This window comes from Engraulis encrasicolus, chromosome 17, assembly GCF_034702125.1.
Source record: "Engraulis encrasicolus isolate BLACKSEA-1 chromosome 17, IST_EnEncr_1.0, whole genome shotgun sequence".
NCBI classification, from domain to species: domain Eukaryota; kingdom Metazoa; phylum Chordata; class Actinopteri; order Clupeiformes; family Engraulidae; genus Engraulis; species Engraulis encrasicolus.
Window position 1 is genome coordinate 23,814,898 of NC_085873.1, and position 19,082 is coordinate 23,833,979.

General features: G+C 44.0%; 1 protein-coding gene across 1 annotated transcript in view; it reads right to left on the minus strand.

Moving 5' to 3' along the window:
- Window positions 1-19,082, minus strand: part of dpysl4 (dihydropyrimidinase like 4) — a 33,698-nt gene that overhangs the window by 11,952 nt on the left and 2,664 nt on the right. Inside the window, exons 3-8 of the mRNA XM_063222007.1 lie at window positions 18,712-18,800; window positions 14,866-15,050; window positions 11,477-11,641; window positions 6,308-6,369; window positions 3,666-3,746; window positions 2,908-2,976 (exon numbers count right to left, since the gene is read on the minus strand). Coding sequence (XP_063078077.1) covers window positions 2,908-2,976; window positions 3,666-3,746; window positions 6,308-6,369; window positions 11,477-11,641; window positions 14,866-15,050; window positions 18,712-18,800 — 651 coding nt within the window. The remainder of the gene's footprint in view (window positions 1-2,907; window positions 2,977-3,665; window positions 3,747-6,307; window positions 6,370-11,476; window positions 11,642-14,865; window positions 15,051-18,711; window positions 18,801-19,082) is intronic.

Consider the following 19,082-nt stretch of genomic DNA (forward strand, 5'->3'; position numbering starts at 1 on the left):
TAGAACACAATTGATTTCAATATTTTCTGAACCAGCTACTCTAGATGAGCTAACAAGTCAACCGAGTGCTACTAGAATCTAAACAAATGAAACATGCTACTAGAATGAAACAAAAACTCAAGATGAACTCATGATCTAGTAACTAGATCATGAGTTCATCTTGAGTTTTTGTCTCATCACAGATGTCCAACTCCTCGGGCTACATGAAATAATACAGAATTGTTTGCTTGTAAGGTCACGGGACAAACCAATAAAAGTGAGAGGAGGGAAGAGGGCTTTGAGTTTTGACAGAGAGCCATTAGTGTAATGAAGATGAAAGCGTAGAGTGCAGAATGGAGCCTACAGTGTAGTGGATTTCAAAGTGGGGGCCGGCGACCCCTGTGTGTGTGTGTGTGTGTGTGTGTGTGTGTGTGTGTGTGTGTGTGTGTGTGTGTGTGTGTGTGTGTGTGTGTGTGTGTGTGTGTGTGTGTGTGTGAGCGCGCGCACGGTTGAGAGAGAGAGAGAAGGGTGGGGGGGGGGTGTCGAGTATTATGCACTTAATCTCTGTTGCACTTTAAGTGGGATGGGGGGGCTGGGGGGATCAAGCACTGGTGTCACTTTTACCTCTTCTTGCACTTAACTTGAAAACCTGCTGCAACTAAGTATTGCACCACAAACACAATTTCGTTGTCTTTTTGACAATGACAATAAATTCTTGAATCCTTGAATCCTGGGGGCCACGAGCGGGAGCTATAGGGGTTCAGGAAATGGATCGCACTCAGTTTTTTCTTTCGCACTCAGTTTTTTCTTTCTTCTTTCTTGTTATTTTCTTTTTATTTAAACATTGCAGGGACTCATATGACAGACGTTTCGGCTGCACAGAGCCTTCTTCAGTGCCACCATAGTATAGGTGCTATAGGGGGCAATGGCAGGTTGGCAGGAAAAGCATAGCAAAGCAAAATAAACATTTCAAATATTTTATAACTAGTGTACACAAAAAATAAACCCCAAATAAGCTTAACAATATTCCCATGACTTCAGACCAGCTGTGCTACAAACTATGTTTGCACTGCATTAAGTTGTTATTTTATATACAGTATATCACGAAAGTGAATACACCCCTCACAGTTTTGCAGATTTTTGAGTATATCTTTTCATAGGAAAGCATTACAGAAATGTAACTTTGACCCAATGATTAGTGACCTTTTGACAACATATTTAACCGCTTAAATTTCTTGTTCACTCAGAAAAAAACAAAATACAGCCATTAATGTTTGAACATGTACTCACAAAAGTGAGTACACCCCAGATTAAAATCCGGTAGAGAAGGGGCTATGTTGGCTCGAATCGTCTCGAAATGAAACAAAATGAAAAGGGATGACAAGGGAGGTCATCAGTGTGCGTTTCAACCTTTCTTTGCATTGAACTTTTAAATTTTGAGTCTGCATCGGGCTTAAATAGATTGGTGTGAGATTTGAATGCAATCCTATGGAGAATATCATGATCTGCTTCAGTAGTCACAGTGAATGTTGACATGCATGTTTCTTTTAGGTGTATTTCAGATTGCCAATGTTGACAGCATTCATGCATCCCCAAACCATGTCAGTCCCACTACCATGCTTGGCTAGTGAGAGGATACACTTTTTTTGTAAAACTCACTTGTTTACCACCACACATGCTTGACACCATCTAAAGCAAATTTGTTTATCTTGGTCTCTTCAGATCACACGACATGGTTCCAGTGATCCATATCCTTGGTCTGTTCATCTCTCTTGACACCAAGATAAACAAATTTGCTTTAGATGGTGTCAAGCATGTGTGGTGGTAAACAAGTGAGTTTTACAAAAAAGGTGTATCCTCTCACTAGCCAAGCATGGTAGTGGGACTGACATGGTTTGCGGATGCATGAATGCTGTCAACATTGGCAATCTGAAATACACCTAAAAGAAACATGCATGTCAACATGCAGTGACTACTGAAGCAGATCATGATATTCTCCATAGGATTGCATTCAAATCTCACACCAATCTATTTAAGCCAGATGCAGACTCAAAATGTAAAAGTTCAATGCAAAGAAAGGTTGAAACGCACACTGATGACCTCCCTTGTCATCCCTTTTCATTTTGTTTCATTTCGAGACGATTCGAGCCAACATAGCCCCTTCTCTACCGGATTTTAATCTGGGGTGTACTCACTTTTGTGAGTACATGTTCAAACATTAATGGCTGTATTTTGTTTTTTTCTGAGTGAACAAGAAATTTAAGCGGTTAAATATGTTGTTAAAAGGTCACTAATCATTGTTTCAAAGTTACATTTCTGTAATGCTTTCCTATGAAAAGATATACTCAAAAATCTGCAAAACTGTGAGGGGTGTATTCACTTTCGTGATATACTGTACTGTATCCCAGGGGGACACTGACAAACAGACCTAGACTATGGTTGTGAAAGGGGATGCATACAGTAGAAAAACAGTGTGGCATGAGCCATGACCCATGTAAGGGGGGCCTTGACTATAATATAAGGGGGGCCTTGCCATGATAAAGTTTGGGAACCCCTGCTATATTACATTAGCCTCGTGCACCATCCTACGTACTTCCGCCAAGAGACTTGGCTCCGCACTACGTCTGGTAACTGTTTTCTGTGGAGCGATGTTGAGCAGTAGGATTTGGCCGGTGTTCTGACCAATGGTCCTACATTGTAATTTTATCCTACGGTAGGATGTTCTGTCAGACATGTCTGTTAAACGGTCCTACATCGCCAAAGATAGACGTCAGACATATTTGTTCAACAACTTATCCTGATTTTTCAGAAAATGTCCTTCCCGCTTCCTGCAATCGCGTCAGATCAAACAACCTGCAGACAGACCATGAATACAAAATGAAATGGTAGTATTATGGGATGGTCAGGACCAGGCTAATATTACATTACCTCTTCTGGATGACTCATCACATGTCCTTCCGGCCCCGTAATGCCCTGATCAAGGATCCGCTTTTGCTCCTACACACACAGGCACGCAACACATGCACACAAAACACACGCACGCACACACGCAGGCAGGCACGCACGCACACATACACACGCACGCACACACACACAACACATACACACACACAACACGGACGCACACACGCAGGCAGGCAGGCAGGCAGGCACGCACGCACGCACGCAACACATACACACGCACACACAGACACGCAACACGCACAAGCAGGCAGGCATGCACACACACACACAACCGCACACACGCAACACACACGCACTCATACACACACACGCATGCAAGCAAATGCACATGCATGCTTGCACAAATGCACACACACACATGCACACGTATACGCGCACACACACATGCACACAACATTGCAGATGCATTAGTAACGTTTTAAATGCCTTTTTACTGTAATTCTTGAACAAATTGAATTGATTTCATAGCAATACCAAATAGCAGTTATATTGCACAGAACATGGGGCCATTCTGAATTTCGGAATAATTTACACAACCTTTTGAGGAGTACCATCACAAATATGTGATTAGAATTTTGCCAGGATTATGGGTTCTCATTATGATGTCATAAGGACTTTGCGGGATTTTTAAGTCCAATGGGAGCTGTAGAGTGTTCAAATGAAATTCTAGAAGAACTGGGGAAAAGTCCTTACTCCTCAAAGGGATCTCATCAGTAGCTCACCTCCTCTACGATGTCTCCGTTCTCTGCATGTACTTGGGCTATGGCCCCCATGTCTCTCAGAACCCCAAAACACTCATAGATCTGTGGAGAGGGAGAGACACAGAAAACACTTTTACTGCAACCTTCAGAGATGTGTGTTGATCATCTCTTCACATTGGGCCACCATTTCCCCTTCAATTACACGCCCCATGCAATTAAACAGCTACAGTAAGCAACAGTAAGCTTCTCCAAATTACACATCCACATCTCCAACACATCTCCAAATTACAGACCACTACAATGCTCTGGCCAGGACCGTACACGACAGACAGCATGTCATTTGTAAACAGTACTACGTAGAGTTAAGTGTTGAAAAACCCTCAAATGAATTTCTGACATCATGTATACATGTACATTTCATCATACACTGAATACAAACATATCCAAAATGCAATATCAGAGCATTTGAAATTGCATTCTATAGTTAGAGGTTCTTTGCATAATTGTGATGATAAAAGAAAAAATAAGTGGTATGTAATGCTTCTTTTCCACTGCAGTTTTTCTGGTAGGCCTACAGCTTGACACAGTGAAACTCGGCCGCCACTTTTTGCTTTTCAAATAGGCACAACACAGCTCAAACGTAAAGCAAAAAGTGGCGGCCGAGTCGCACTGTGTCGAGCTGTAGGCCTACCAGAAAAATGGCAGTGGAAAGGAGGCATAAGAAGACATGCTGCTATAGAGGCTATCAAGTCTGGCCAGTCAGCGATTTTGGTGCCTTGGATGAAACAATAAATGTCTGCAACACTGTTCTATGCTCACAAATATTAAATGGTGCATAGAACAGTGCGGAGATTTACCATTTCATTCAAGTTATCTTCTGCTTGGTCCAGCACTTGACCTGTGTCACTGCTGTGCGCACATTCTTGCTTTTTTTAGCTACTTTGATGTGGCATAATAAGTATTGACATGAATTACACCACACTCGTGGTTAAAAGGTGCCAAACAAGAAATGAAGACTGAAAGAGAAATGTCATTACACTGAAAGCCATTTCAAAGAGAAAAAAGGATTTAGTGTGCAGACATTTTTCTTTCACAGGTGTGGCATAATAGAACAACTACTCTACTTTTTAGAGTGATATAATAACACAGTAGCCTAACATAACTGGCTGTCCAATACTGTACCGCACACACACACACACACACACACACACACACACACACACACACACACACACACACACACACACACACACACACACACACACACACACACACACACACACACACTCTCACTCACTCACTCACTCACTCACTCACTCCACAAGGTTCCACATTGGGACCTTTGTTGTTCAGCACTTACATAAATGATCTTCCATCTGTATGTGAGGGTGTGGAGATACTGATGTATGCTGACGACACTGTATTATTTACACACGGCAAAGAACCGGTACAGGTGGCCAGCAAACTGACTCAAACACTAACTAAGGTCTCAATGTGGTTAAAAAACTCCTGTCTCACACTAAATACCAACAAAACTGTTACAATGTATTTTCTCAATAGATTTAAACTAAATGTTGTTCCAGACATATATGTTGATGGAAGAAAGCTAAATAATGTTAAAACATATTCGTAACACATTGAGTATTGATGCTGCTGTGACTTATGTCAATTCTATGATTATGTCCCACCTGTATTATTGTTTATCAAGCTGGTCCCAGGCCAACAAGACCATTGATTCACTATACAAGCAGGCCCTGAAGGTCCTAGATAGAAGATCTTTTCAGTACCACCATTGTCCCATACTGAGCAAGTATAATATGCTCAGCCTTGAAAACATCATACAATTTTCTGATCTGCGGCTAATTCATAATATCATTCACAATGCAGCACCCCCACCTCTAAGAACATTTGTTCAACCCTGCTCTGAACTGATGAGCAGAACGTTAAAATCCACCATTAGGGGTGATTGTAGTCTCCCAATCCGACGAACTGCTCATGCTCAGTCAGCCGTCTCTTTCAGGGCAACCAAAACATGGAATAGTCTACCCAGTAACCTAAAAAGTATTACTGATTATCAGGCCTTCTCAAGGGGTGTGAAAAAATGATATTAACCAACCAGTCTTATTCATATGTTTTTTAAAATATGACCCACACTGTATGCCATTTGAATGTGTGTGTGGGTGTGTGTGTGTGTGTATGTGTGTGTGTGTGTGTGTGTGTGGGGGGGGGGGTATGACCCATGGCCTATGGATGTGCTTACTTGTTTATATTTTGTTTATGTTACTGTATTTTAATATTTGTTTTACCTGTCCAGGGACTGCAGATGGAAATTAGCTATATAGCTATAATCTGGCACAAGCCATCTTTTTACTTTTGTAATCAATGTGTATTGTGCATGGTCCCTGTTGAACTAAACTAAATAAACTAAACTAAACTAAACTAAACTGACTCACTCACTCACTCACTCACTCACACCCACACACACACACACACACACACACACACACACACACACACACACACACACACACACACACACACACACACACACACACACACACACACACACACACATTTGATTACTTTTATTTGGACCCAAGAGACAAGCATAAAGGTACAAGATCCACACACACACACACACATTGGAGTTGTCCAATACATACCTGGCTGTCTGAGCTCTGGTACTTGTCCTTGTAGGTCATAAACACCAGGAATGAATTTACTCCTGCACAACAAAAAATAAGCAATACGGTATATCAAAGGTAGGATTAAAAGTTTAACTAATCACTGTCCCGAGTCGATAGCCGATGCTTATGTGAATCATTACTAAGTGAACGATGATTCTCGCGACCACTTCCACGGTCTGCGAAATTGACACTTTAGGTAAATATGGTTACTGGTGTGTGTGTGTGTGTGTGTGTGTGTGTGTGTGTGTGTGTATGTATCTCCTTTAGTTTCATGAGGAGAGTGCATTATGAAGTGTGTGTGTGTGTGTGTGTGTGTGTGTGTGTGTGTGTGTGTGTGTGTGTGTGTGTGTGTGTGTGTGTGTGTGTGTGTGTGTGTGTGTGTGTGTGTGTGTGCATAGGCGTGCACAGATAGACACGAGGTGTTGCTTGGGCAGCACCAAGTTGCCTTTAACGGACAAAAGTGCCCTTTTGAAAGTTCCATTTTTTTAAAAAAATATATTTTATTCCTTAACTGTAAGGTTAACGCTGTAGTTGATGTTAACATCATCATTTAGACATTGTCAATTAAAATAGCGTGATAATAATGCCCCAAAATGCCTCATGCCCCCTCCAACGGCACACATCCCTCCATTTGTCAACGTGAGCGCGCTTGAACTGACAGATTCGGAAGCGCGTTACACAGGCAGCAGTGTGGCGGGCAGCCCCCACCGTTCTCCCCTCCAGCCAGGTAACAGTCAATAGCCTATTTAAGATGTTGAAAGTTGCTTGTGAGTGACTTTGGAAGTGATCTAAAGAGAGCCCTGGCTTTCATGAGACTTTGCAAATTGTGCATTTATCAAATATACCGCAGAAGAGGTAGTCAAAGTTATGTCAACAATTAACACAGTGTAACATGATTGTAACAACCATTATTAGCCTATAATGAATCCAGAAGTTGCTCAAACAGTTTTGGGTCTAAAGATGAACCTAGCTGTTCTGTAGAATGTTTGGGAAACAGCAAGAGGATTCATGTAGGTATGTTTGGGAAAACGTTGGCCTCCTGATGAAATATGCAACGCGCCAAATCACATTTGTAACAGACGGCGGCATGGAACAGAACAGCGGTCATGGCCAGGGAGGGAAAAAAAAGTTTGTGGGTGAATTCCAGCAAATCTGCCACTTATAGCCTTCTGCACAGCAATAATAACAGGGTGCACAGTAATGTCTTATGCGGCGGTAAACAGGATTGTGTTTAATGACACCTCCAGAAAAGTGTTATTACTTACACGGATACAATCTCCGACCCAAGGTAGCAGTTTTCACTCACAATACCAGTGTAATACGATTTGATAACGTCTTGCAATGATAGTTGGGCTTTAATATTGATCTTAACAGTTTGAAAACACACATGAACTAATTCAAATCGGTAGCCTACTAATGGAGGAAAAATGACCGGAGATGCAGACTTTTCCAAGTAAGGAATCTGAATGAATCCTTCCTGATCACTGCGCTGAGAGACGCACAGTTAAAGCGACAGTACACTTTTTAGTCCATGCGGTAAATGCTCTCGGCATGGTAATCTAATTATTTTAACTTTCCTATATAATATTCATAATTTTAAACATTTTAAAATGTTTTGCTAAGCTTACTGTGCAATGTTTATTCAAATGTGATTAAAAAAATAAAAATAATTATAACCGAAGCGTGACAGCCGCCAGTTCCACATGCCCCCCCACCACCTCCCCAGGACCTGCCCCCCAAAATGTCTGTGCACGCCAGTGTGTGTGTGTGTGTGTGTCAGTGTGAACTCACTGCACTGTCTCTGTGACTGGATTAGTGGTTTTAAATACATTGCACCGAAGGGAGGGATAGAGGACTGAATGATTGCCATTTCATTTCCCAGGACGACTGACACACTAAGCACAAGAACTACTTTGGGATCACAGGTTATTACAGTCCTTTTCTACCTTGCAAATGTTTTATACTTTTGTGCTATTTGAAATAATCACCATCATCCTTACATTTATTATGTGCACAACTACTATTATTGTTATTATTGGTGCAGTACCAGTAGAAGCAGTACTTTGTCGATGACATAGTAGTACTCCTTCTAGGGCTGCTCGATTATGGGAAAAATCAATATCACGATTATTTCAGTCAATATTGATATCACGATTTTTTATTTATTTATTTTTTACTGTGCCAAATAATTTACAATCTTTCCTCTCTTCAGCAGTATGAGTGGAGAGCCATAGAGAAACACACAGTGGTGCTCTGCATGAGTGTTGATTAGTAAGTCTGCTCTGCACTCGCAACGGCTCATACGGTAGAGGGGAATGTAGTGCGTGTAACGATTTTATGAAATTTGACATTGTTTGACAGCAATATTGATATCGCAATATGAATTTGATATATTCCACAGCCCTTACTCCTTCAGTTTAGAAACAGTAATCTGAAATGTCATCATGTCACATACAGTAGTGATATCCTGAATTACTCGTTTAGAACCAATCAAGGCACAAATGCACAATCATATAACCAAAACTAACTGCACTGTATCAGTAAAGCCCGCAGTACGCTTGCTGCGAGCCGCAAATTACGCGCATCACCGCGAGCAACCGACTACACATGCTTACTTTAAAAGCAGTAGACCAACACACAAGATACTGGCGGTGTCATAGAGGGGGCAGAGAGAATAGCATTGTGATCCGCAAATTGGGAGCACTGACTGTAAACAAAACATTAGGAAGGACTCCCGGGCAAGGAGACGATACTGCTACTACTTCTACATTTGCACGCTCCTTTGTCAAAGCGCAACGGGGAAGTATGATCGCAAATCGAATGCTTGTAATTTCGGACAAGCTCGAGATGCTGTTGTAAAGTTGCCGCCGTCGTTTTCTCAAGAAGCACTCGCATCTTACGATCACCCCCAGCGAGTTTGAAGATATTGCACCTAACACGCGTAAAACTACTCAACTACGCAACTACGCAAGTTAACATGCTCATCCACCAATCGTGCCCGCACACGCGTATCCTACAGCAAGCATACCGAGGGCCTAATATAACCAAAACTAACTATACTGTATCAGTAATGGCAGCATTAACTGCATGCAATGACCAAAACATCATTCATTGTATCACAAGCTTCCCCCCGATTAACCCCCAGCCCCCTCCTCTCCTCTCATATGCCCTTGTCACAGAGACACATATTGGGGCAGCAGGCCCCTGAGAGACAGGGTGGTGTGGATGGATGTGGTATGACAGCGGTTCCCAAACTGAGAGTTGGGACCCCTAGGGGGAGGGGTCACAGAGGTTCTACTAGAAAGGGGTCGTGGACAAAAAGGATATTGCATAAAAACAGGAAATCCACAGGTTAACAGCTATCAGCTAACATATTTGCAGCTGGTTAGTAACCGTATTCACTTGTATGGTTAATAGATGCATGTGCTGTCCTGTGGATTTCTAGCGATATTAGCCGACCCACTATTAATGGAAGATCTAGCAATATTAATGGACAAAAAAAAATTGGCTGCCAATTTTTTGTCCATTAATATTGCTAGATTTTCCATTAATAGTTTGTCGGCTAATATTGCTAGAAATCCATTGCTAGGCTAAGACTATGGTGGGTGGGGGGGTCGCGAACATATTCTTACTCTCCAAAAAGGGGGCTCCTGTCGAAAATATTTGGGGATGGGGTGTGAGGAGGTGATGGGGTATGAGGAGGTGATGAGGAGGTGATGAGGTATGAGGAGGTGATGAGGTATGAGGAGGTGATGAGGAGGTGATGAGGTGTGAGGAGGTGATGAGGTATGAGGAGGTGATGAGGTGTGAGGAGGTGATGAGGTATGAGGAGGTGATGAGGAGGTGATGAGGAGGTGATGAGGTGTGAGGAGGTGATGAGGAGGTGATGAGGAGGTGATGAGGAGGTGATGAGGTATGAGGAGGTGATGAGGTATGAGGAGGTGATGGGTATGAGGAGGTGATGGGGTATGAGGAGGTGATGGGGTATGAGGAGGTGATGAGGAGGTGTGAGGAGGTGATGGGGTATGAGGAGGTGATGAGGAGGTGATGAGGTGATGAGGTATGAGGAGGTGATGAGGTATGAGGAGGTGATGAGGAGGTGATGAGGTGTGAGGAGGTGATGAGGTATGAGGAGGTGATGAGGTATGAGGAGGTGATGAGGAGGTGATGAGGTGTGAGGAGGTGTGAGGAGGTGATGAGGATGATGAGGTGATGAGGTGTGAGGAGGTGATGAGGTATGAGGAGGTGATGAGGAGGTGATGAGGTGTGAGGAGGTGATGAGGTATGAGGAGGTGATGAGGAGGTGATGAGGTGTGAGGAGGTGATGAGGAGGTGATGAGGAGGTGATGAGGTGTGAGGAGGTGATGAAGAGGTGATGAGGTGTGAGGAGGTGATGAGGAGGTGATGAGGATGATGAGGTGATGAGGTATGAGGAGGTGATGGGTATGAGGAGGTGATGGGGTATGAGGAGGTGATGAGGTATGAGGAGGTGATGAGGAGGTGATGGGGTATGAGGAGGTGATGAGGTGTGAGGAGGTGTGAGGAGGTGATGAGGATGATGAGGTGATGAGGTGTGAGGAGGTGATGAGGTATGAGGAGGTGATGAGGTGTGAGGAGGTGATGAGGTGTGAGGAGGTGATGAGGAGGTGATGAGGAGGTGATGAGGAGGTGATGAGGTATGAGGAGGTGATGAGGTATGAGGAGGTGATGGGGTATGAGGAGGTGATGAGGATGAGGAGGTGATGGGGTGTGAGGAGGTGATGGGGTATGAGGAGGTGATGGGGTATGAGGAGGTGATGAGGAGGTGATGAGGTATGAGGAGGTGATGAGGTGTGAGGAGGTGATGAGGTGTGAGGAGGTGATGAGGTGTGAGGAGGTGATGGATATGAAGAGTTGATGGGGCACCTTTGTCCTTGTTTAGTAAAAAAGCCACACTCCCAGGTGTAATTCTTGCAGTTTTAATCTATTGGGTTAGCATGACAGACAGACGTCAAAGACGCTGAAGAAGGCTTAGGCCGAAACATCTGTCTGTCATGCTAACCCAGTAGCTTTTTCACTAAATATGAACTTTGATGTTTGCTCGCACCCGAAGACCTTGTAAGAAACAGCTGGGAGTTGAGCGCACTTTCTAAAAAAAGACAGCACCTTTGTCCTTGACCAGCGCCTCGATCTCCTCGGTCAGCCCGTCGTGCCAGCGGGTGATGTCCATGTGCAGGGAGTAGTCGCAGCAGCTCCTCCTGTCTGCAATGTCCCTCCACTGGTCAAACGCAGCCAACAGGCTCGCACCCGGCTCAGGCAACACATGGTCAACTGTGGAGGGAGAGGAGGAGAAGAGAGGAGAGGAGAAAGGAGAGAAGATGAGAGGAGAGGAGAGGAGAAAGGAGAGGAGAGGAGAGGAGAAAGGAGAGGAGAGGAGAGAGGAGGGGAGAAAGGAGATGATAGGAGAGGAGAGGAGAGGAGAGGAGAGGAGAGGAGAGGAGAGGAGAGGAGAGGAGAGGAGAGGAGAGGAGAGAGGAGAAAGGAGATCATAGGAGAGGAGAGGAGAGGAGAGGAGAGGAGAGGAGAGAGGCGAGGAGAAGTGAGGAGAGGGGAGGAGAGGGGAGGAGCGGAGAAGAGAGGGGAGGCAAGGAGACAGGAAGAGAGGAGAGGAGCAAGAGATGAGAGAAAGGGGGGCAGGAGAGGAGAGGAGAGGATAGGAGGGGAGAGGAGAGGACATGTGGGCAGGAAAATAGAGGAGAGGAATGCAGGGCAGAAGAGTGGGCAGGAGGATAGAGGAGAGGACGGTAAGTCAGATGAGGGGAAGAGGGCAGAATAGGAGACGAGAGGAGAGGAGAGGAGAGGAGAGGAGAGGAGAGGAGGGCAGAAGAGGACAGGAGGGAATGCAGGGCAGATGAGGGGAGGATTGGAGGGGTGTAAAGAGGGACACAGCACAACAAACAGGTGTCACATTGAATGTCTTCACAATACTGTGGAGAGGGACACCACATGCAGTCTGCCACAGTCCAGAGAAGGGCAAGGCCTGAGAAGTCATCTGAGATGTTGCTTTCACACAGTACATGAATGCAATTTATTCATCTAATTTCTTAAGATGTGTCTACAAACAAACTATTTTGTTGTTCATACTGTACATTTCAAAAAAGGCTTTCTCTTAACACAGTTAACACATTGCATCAGTAACACATTACAGTAAAGTGGTACTGCACCATTTTTAGACACAGTGAATCTGCTCCATCTGTTCTCCGGCATATAACGCTGCCACTGGAATCTCTCACAGTACAGACAGTAATAATTACACGGGGCCAATAGGTCCCCACTAATGAGTTTGTCCTTCTTTTCCCCTGAAGCTTCTCTTCCCCCTGAAGCTGTCTGGCTATTCTATTCTATTCTATTCTATTCTATTCTATTCTATTCTATTCTATTCTGTATATAAAAAACTAAAATGCATTACCATGCAGTGTTGCCAGTTGTACGATAAATTTCATATTTGTACCATCATTTAGTCTATTTTGTCCTCTGTACGATCAAAAAAACATGATGTACGATCATTTCAGACTTAATCTTCAGTTCATTTAGTTGCCTTGAAACAACAATTTGGGTCTTGTACGATCATTTCCTCCCAAAAAGCCCCTGAAAACGATAATTTTGAGGTGTTGGTACGATAATTCAGCATTTTCCATCTGGAAACACTGTTACCATGGATCACCTCAAATGAACCAAGTCATTACAGAGCATCTTTGTCACTGCAACGACCGAGAAAATGCTGCCAGAAAAATCCTCAAAAACTGAAAATGGCATAAGTGTGAAAAAGCAAAAGTGCAAAAGAGTCTCCAAATGTCTAAAAAAATCACCCCTATGTGACCCCTCCAGCAGGCAAAGAGGCATCTTTGTCACTGCAACGACCGAGAAAATGCTGTCAGAAAAATCCTTGAAAACGGAAAATGGCAAAAGTGTGAAAAAGCAAAAGTTGCCAGAGTCTCCAAATGTCTAAATTCTACCCCCTATGTGACCCTTCCAGCTGAAGAGAAGACAGGACACTTTGGCTGCCAGCTGAAAGAAGCACTAGGAGGGAGCACAGTCCGAGGGGCCTTATGTCTGGGATAAAAGTCCTAGATGTGTGTGTGTGTGTGTGTGTGTGTGTGTGTGTGTGTGTGTGTGTGTGTGTGTGTGTGTGTGTGTGTGTGTGTGTGTGTGTGTGTGTGTGTGTGTGTGTGTGTGTGTGTGCGTGTATGTATGCGTGTGTGTGTGTATGCGTGTGTGTGCGCGCGCGTGCGCGCGTGTGCCCATGTGTGTGTGTGTGTGTGTGCATATGTGTGCCCGTGTGTGTGTTTGTGTGTGTGTGTGTGTGTGTGTGTGTGTGTGTGTGTGTGTGTGTGTGTGTGTGTGTGTGTGTGTGTGTGTGTGTGTGTGTGTGTGTGTGTGTGTGTGTGTGCCAGTGTGTGTGTGTCTGTGTGTGTGTGTGTGTGTGTGTGCGTGTGTGTGTGTGTGTGTGTGGTAATGGCGTAGAGTGACCTTGTTTCCACTGATGTGACTGCAGCAGACAGCCCCGTTCCTGAAGCCCCGCGCTGCCGCTTCACCAACCCTCGGCCTGGCAGCGGGCGATGACAAATGACATCGCAACCCTCTCCTTCCCCTCCTCCTATACCCCTACACCCCTGCTCTATACCCCACCGCACTTCCTCCTCCCCTCCTACACCTCCTCACCATACCCCATCTCGTCATCCCCTCTTACACTCCCATACCCCTCCCCATACGTCAGCGCACCCCAACCCCCTCCACTCCTCCACTCCCTCTCCATAGCCCATCCTCAAGCCATGCAGCCAGGATCCAGAGCCTTGCTCTGCTCCATGCAGCCAGGATCAGGGGCAGATCTAGCCATTTTGGGGCCCTAGGCGAAATATAAACCTGGGGCCATCAAAAGTCATTCACTCCACCAATTGGCAGGGAAGGAGCGAGGGTGGTATTTTAGTGTTTTGTCTCGTATATCTTCGATTACTTTACATAAGTTTACATTATTAAGATCAGGACAACTTTTTTGTGTGTTTACTGCGACTGGTGTGAGAGTTGGGGGTCCCTATGGATGGGAGATTTGGTCGAGGCCCCAGGCAATTGCCTAGGTTTACCTAATGTAAGTGGATGCATGCTACACGGATCCATTGACTTTCACTAGCTTAGCGACATGCTCCCTCTTTTAACTTGTCTTAAAGCAAGACAACGCTTAACATGAAAAATAAGACACTTTACCACCTTTATAAAACCTGGCCAACGATTTTAACTGTATTGAGCCCCAAAATAGTGGCATACCCCTTTAAAGTTAATTGGATGACAGCCCTGCCGTAGCTCAAGTGGTAGGGCACTGCCTCGTACACCGGCGACCCGGGTTCGATTCCCGCCCTGGTCCTTTGCCAACCCTTCCCCATCTCTCTCTCCCCAATTACTTCCTGTCCATCTCGACTGTCCCATCACACAAAAATGAAGGCCCGAAAAGCCCTAAAAAAGTATATACATATATATAAAAAGTTCATAGGATGACGTACTGATCATGGTGGTGCCCCCTGCCAGTGCTGCGCGGGTGCCGTGATAGAAGTCATCTGCAGGGCTCATGCCCATCTGGCCGGCCTGCAGGCTGGTGTTGACGTCGATTCCCCCCGGGATCACGATGTGGCCGTAGGCGTCGACCGTCTTCACCCCGCCGGGCACAATGAGGTTCTCGCCAATCTGCCTGCACACACAGACAGAGAGATCAAGGAACTTGGTGAAACTAACATGAGGGCAGATCAAACTTTACCCCAAAGGTCGCTGTTTCGACTACCAACCCGCCAGGTTGGTGAGGCGAGAAATTTTTTTATTTATTTATATTTGATAACCAGTGCTCTCCTCCATGACTGAGGTACCTTGAGCATGGTACCGCCCCGCCACTGCTCCTTTGGGGCACCATTGGTGGCGTGGCTGCCCACATTGCACGGATGAGGCATAAATGCAATTTTGTTGTGTGCAGTGTGCACGTGTGTGCTATGGAGTGCTGTGTCACAATGACAATGGGAGTTGGAGTTTCCCAGGTGGGTTTAAGTGTGATGCTGTCTCCGACCAAATCCATTTGCCTGCTTGCAGACGGAAGGACAGTGATATGCATGGTGAAATATGTTCTGCACATGGTGACACATGCAAGTGTTAGGCCGGTCACACATTGGCTCCGACAGCACTTCGGCGCACTTTCGCTTCCGACATCATTCGGACCCCCAAACCCAATTTCACACGCCGACAACATAGAACTTGTCTCTAATTGCTATCTGACATCCGCGAATGTCTGCACATCAGCGCCAGTGTGCAGGGTTCTATTGAAAACAATGGAATCAAACTTTTGCGGAGCAGTGCTCAGCACTTTGTCGGAGCCGGTGTGCGGAAGCTCTTATGCTGTCACCGAACCAATTTGCCTGTGTTTGCAGACTGAAAAACAAAATGTCAAGGGCAGTGGCTAAGGAACATAGTGAAGTGTATAGCTTAAGTTATACTGCTATGGATGAAATATGATTTCAGAAGTTTTGGGGTCAAAAGTTGCAATGTTTTACTAAAGACTGTAATAGTAGGCTGCTGACGAATGGGGAAATATGTGAGTCCTACTGTCACCAACGAGACACTGATGAAGGCAACAGTCGAAACGTTTGTCTACACTTCTGCTGCTATGTAAATAATAACAAATAAAAAAGAAGAAAAGAAGAACTCGAGTGCGATCCACTTTTTCACCTTCCAAGTTATTCAACTGGAGACGCACCACACAGAAGAGCGCGGTGTATCTGAATTACTGCTACTGTCACCAACCCATGGATTAAGTGGTAACACTTTATTTTAGGGATACATCTATTAGAACTAATACATACAATAGTAATGCCTGTGTAAGTAACTTGTAAGGCATGTAGTAAGCAAAATAAGACAGTTGTTAAGCATGTATTCACAAATGTCTTGTTCATGCCCAATTAGGGATTTATTACTAATATAACCTTAGTAAGGACCAGTAAGCCTATATTTCTATTTATTAGTAAGTAGTAAGTGGCAGAATACAATGTGTATAAGCTCCCGACACACTGTGTGAACAAACCCTGAACAGTGTGAAAACAGATGCGGAATAAAGGTCCCTATTCTAAAGTGATGCATTGGTCAGCCAAGATGGCTCAGGGCCTCCACACTTCCAAAGTCCACCTCGTTACCTAGGGCCCCCACACCACCCAGGCCCACACTACCTAGCCCCCCTGATCTACAAAGTGTAAGGGTATATCAAATAATTAATATCTATCAATTAGAGTCATGTAGTTTTCTCTTATTCATACCAATGATAGGAAGGTAACAGGAGCCTTTATATAGCAAGGATTGAACGTACACTTGTCAATGGCGGTGGGTTGGTGAGATGTGATTTTTTTCATGTACCACTGAGGTTTAATTGTAAAAAAAACCCAAAATAAATGCAGAATATTAGAATAATAGTTTTGAAGCAAAACTAAACTATTCTTTTGTGATAATCAAGTTATTGTTTGAGAACATTAGCTTCAAGAAGTGCAGTGCATGATGGGTATGCAATCTAGGCCAACAGACAACCTACCCAGCTCTGAGCCTACGTCCTTAGCTCCTCCCCTCACTCATGAAATTTAGTTGCTATCCAAACAATTTGCCATGTACGTAACAACAGAAATATTATCATTGCTGCATTGGCCATGCATTGCATTTCTGACTAAGGGCGTACCCATCATGCACTGCACTTCTTGGAGCTAAGTTTCTCAAACATTAACTTATTTATCACAAAGGAATAGCTTAGTTTCGCTCCCAAACTTATATTCTATATATTCTGCATTTATTGTAAGGTTTTTACAATTAAAACTAATTGGTGTATGAAAAAATGACATCTCACCACCCACCGTAATTGAGAAGTTTACGTCCAATCCTTGCTATATAAAGCTTCCAATTACACACTGTCTACTGAATAATATTAGTGAGATCTACATATCTGACGAGACTAATGTAGAGTTTGAAATATTCTTACACTTTGCTTCCTGGGGGGTGGTGGGGGGTCAGAGTCGGGGCCCTAGGTAGTGTAGGGGCGCTAAGCCACCTGGGCTGAGCAATGCATCACTTTAGAATAGGGACCCTTATTCCACATTTGTTTTCACACTGTTCAGGGTTTGTTCACACAGTGTACCAGGAGCTTATACACATTGTATTCTGGCCCTTACTGCTTACTCATAAATAGAAATCTAGGTCTATTAGGTCCTTACTAAGGTTATATTGGTAATAAATCCCTTATTGTGCATGAACAAGACATTTGCGAATAAATGTCTAACAACTGTCTGATTTTGCTTAGTACATGCCTTACAAGTTACTTACACAGGCATTAATGTTGTATATATTAGTGCTAATAGATGTATCCCTAAAATAAAGTGTTACCGATTAAGTTTCAGAGGTGGTGGGGGGAGAAAAATGTGCAAAGTCATCCCCCAAACCTGATGTAAAGCTGGTTTTGATACATATTTTAAAGTTAATAAACAAAACTGCCCTTAATAAAACAGGGGGTGATGGGTGATTCCTCCCTGTAGCAACCCCCCCCCCCAAAAAAGAATTACACCCATACACCAGCCAGCAGCATAAGGATGTCAACAGACATTTCTGTTGATGACTGTAGACACACCCATCCCCCACATCCCAAAATAGGAATGTCTCACTTCTAATTTGATGAAACAACACCCCTGCTGGAATGAGGCTGCTAGTGACGCACCACTTTCAGCGTTGCAACTAGTCAGGTCAAGAGCAAGGCGAGTACTTTCTGAGTTCCCACTTTGTCAGTAAGCAAACAACCATAAGCAAACCAAGGGAGGTGGGTCAACCATGCCGTTTGGGAAATGTTAATTGTTATGCTCTTGGTCAGACCAAGTCTCGAAGAGATTTGAACGTCTATGACAATCAGGCATGGGGCTCCTAGATGAGACCACAGTTTGTCAGATTCATCCTGATAACTGGCTAATACCCAACTGAGGTCAGCTCTACGTATATTCCCACAGCCCAATGGTCCCACAGCTTATTCCTGCTCTTCCATGTTCCCACATTTTTTAAGAGATTACTCAAATATAGGCCCTATGTTACACAACTCTTTCTATGTTACACAAATCTTTCTAAATTTAACATGTAAATAAATTAACTACATTTCAATAAATTCTTAACAATATGGAAACATGGAGCAGCAGGAATATGCTGTGGGACCATTGGGCTGTGGGACCATTGGGCTGTGGGACCAAGGGGCCTAAAAAAAACGATGTTAAAAGGCTTAGTGATGTGGGACCAATCGGCTGTGGGACCAATGGACTGTGGGAACATAGATAGACACGCTCCCTTCAACTTACTTGATGACTCCATCTTCAATGTAGACGTCTGCGTAGAAAGACTGGTCATCATTCACTATCTTGCCTCCTTTGATGATGAGCTTGTCACTCTGAAAAGCAATGTCAAAACACACGTAATAGTTAGAGTGATACAATTCAAGTATAATATTTCATTGGTACATTGATATTTTTGTTCTTTACTGTATGGGCTCTCTATGTTCATTTTCAAATAACGCATGCGTTAAAAAAACTACTTCTCTATGCAAATCCTCATGAATATGCAGATTGTCTAAGCAGTGGATTGCCAAACAATAAGGAATGAAAGAGCATATATTTTTTACTGCGTATGTGAGTTTTACCATCAGCCTGCCTGTTTTACTTTGAGACTACAG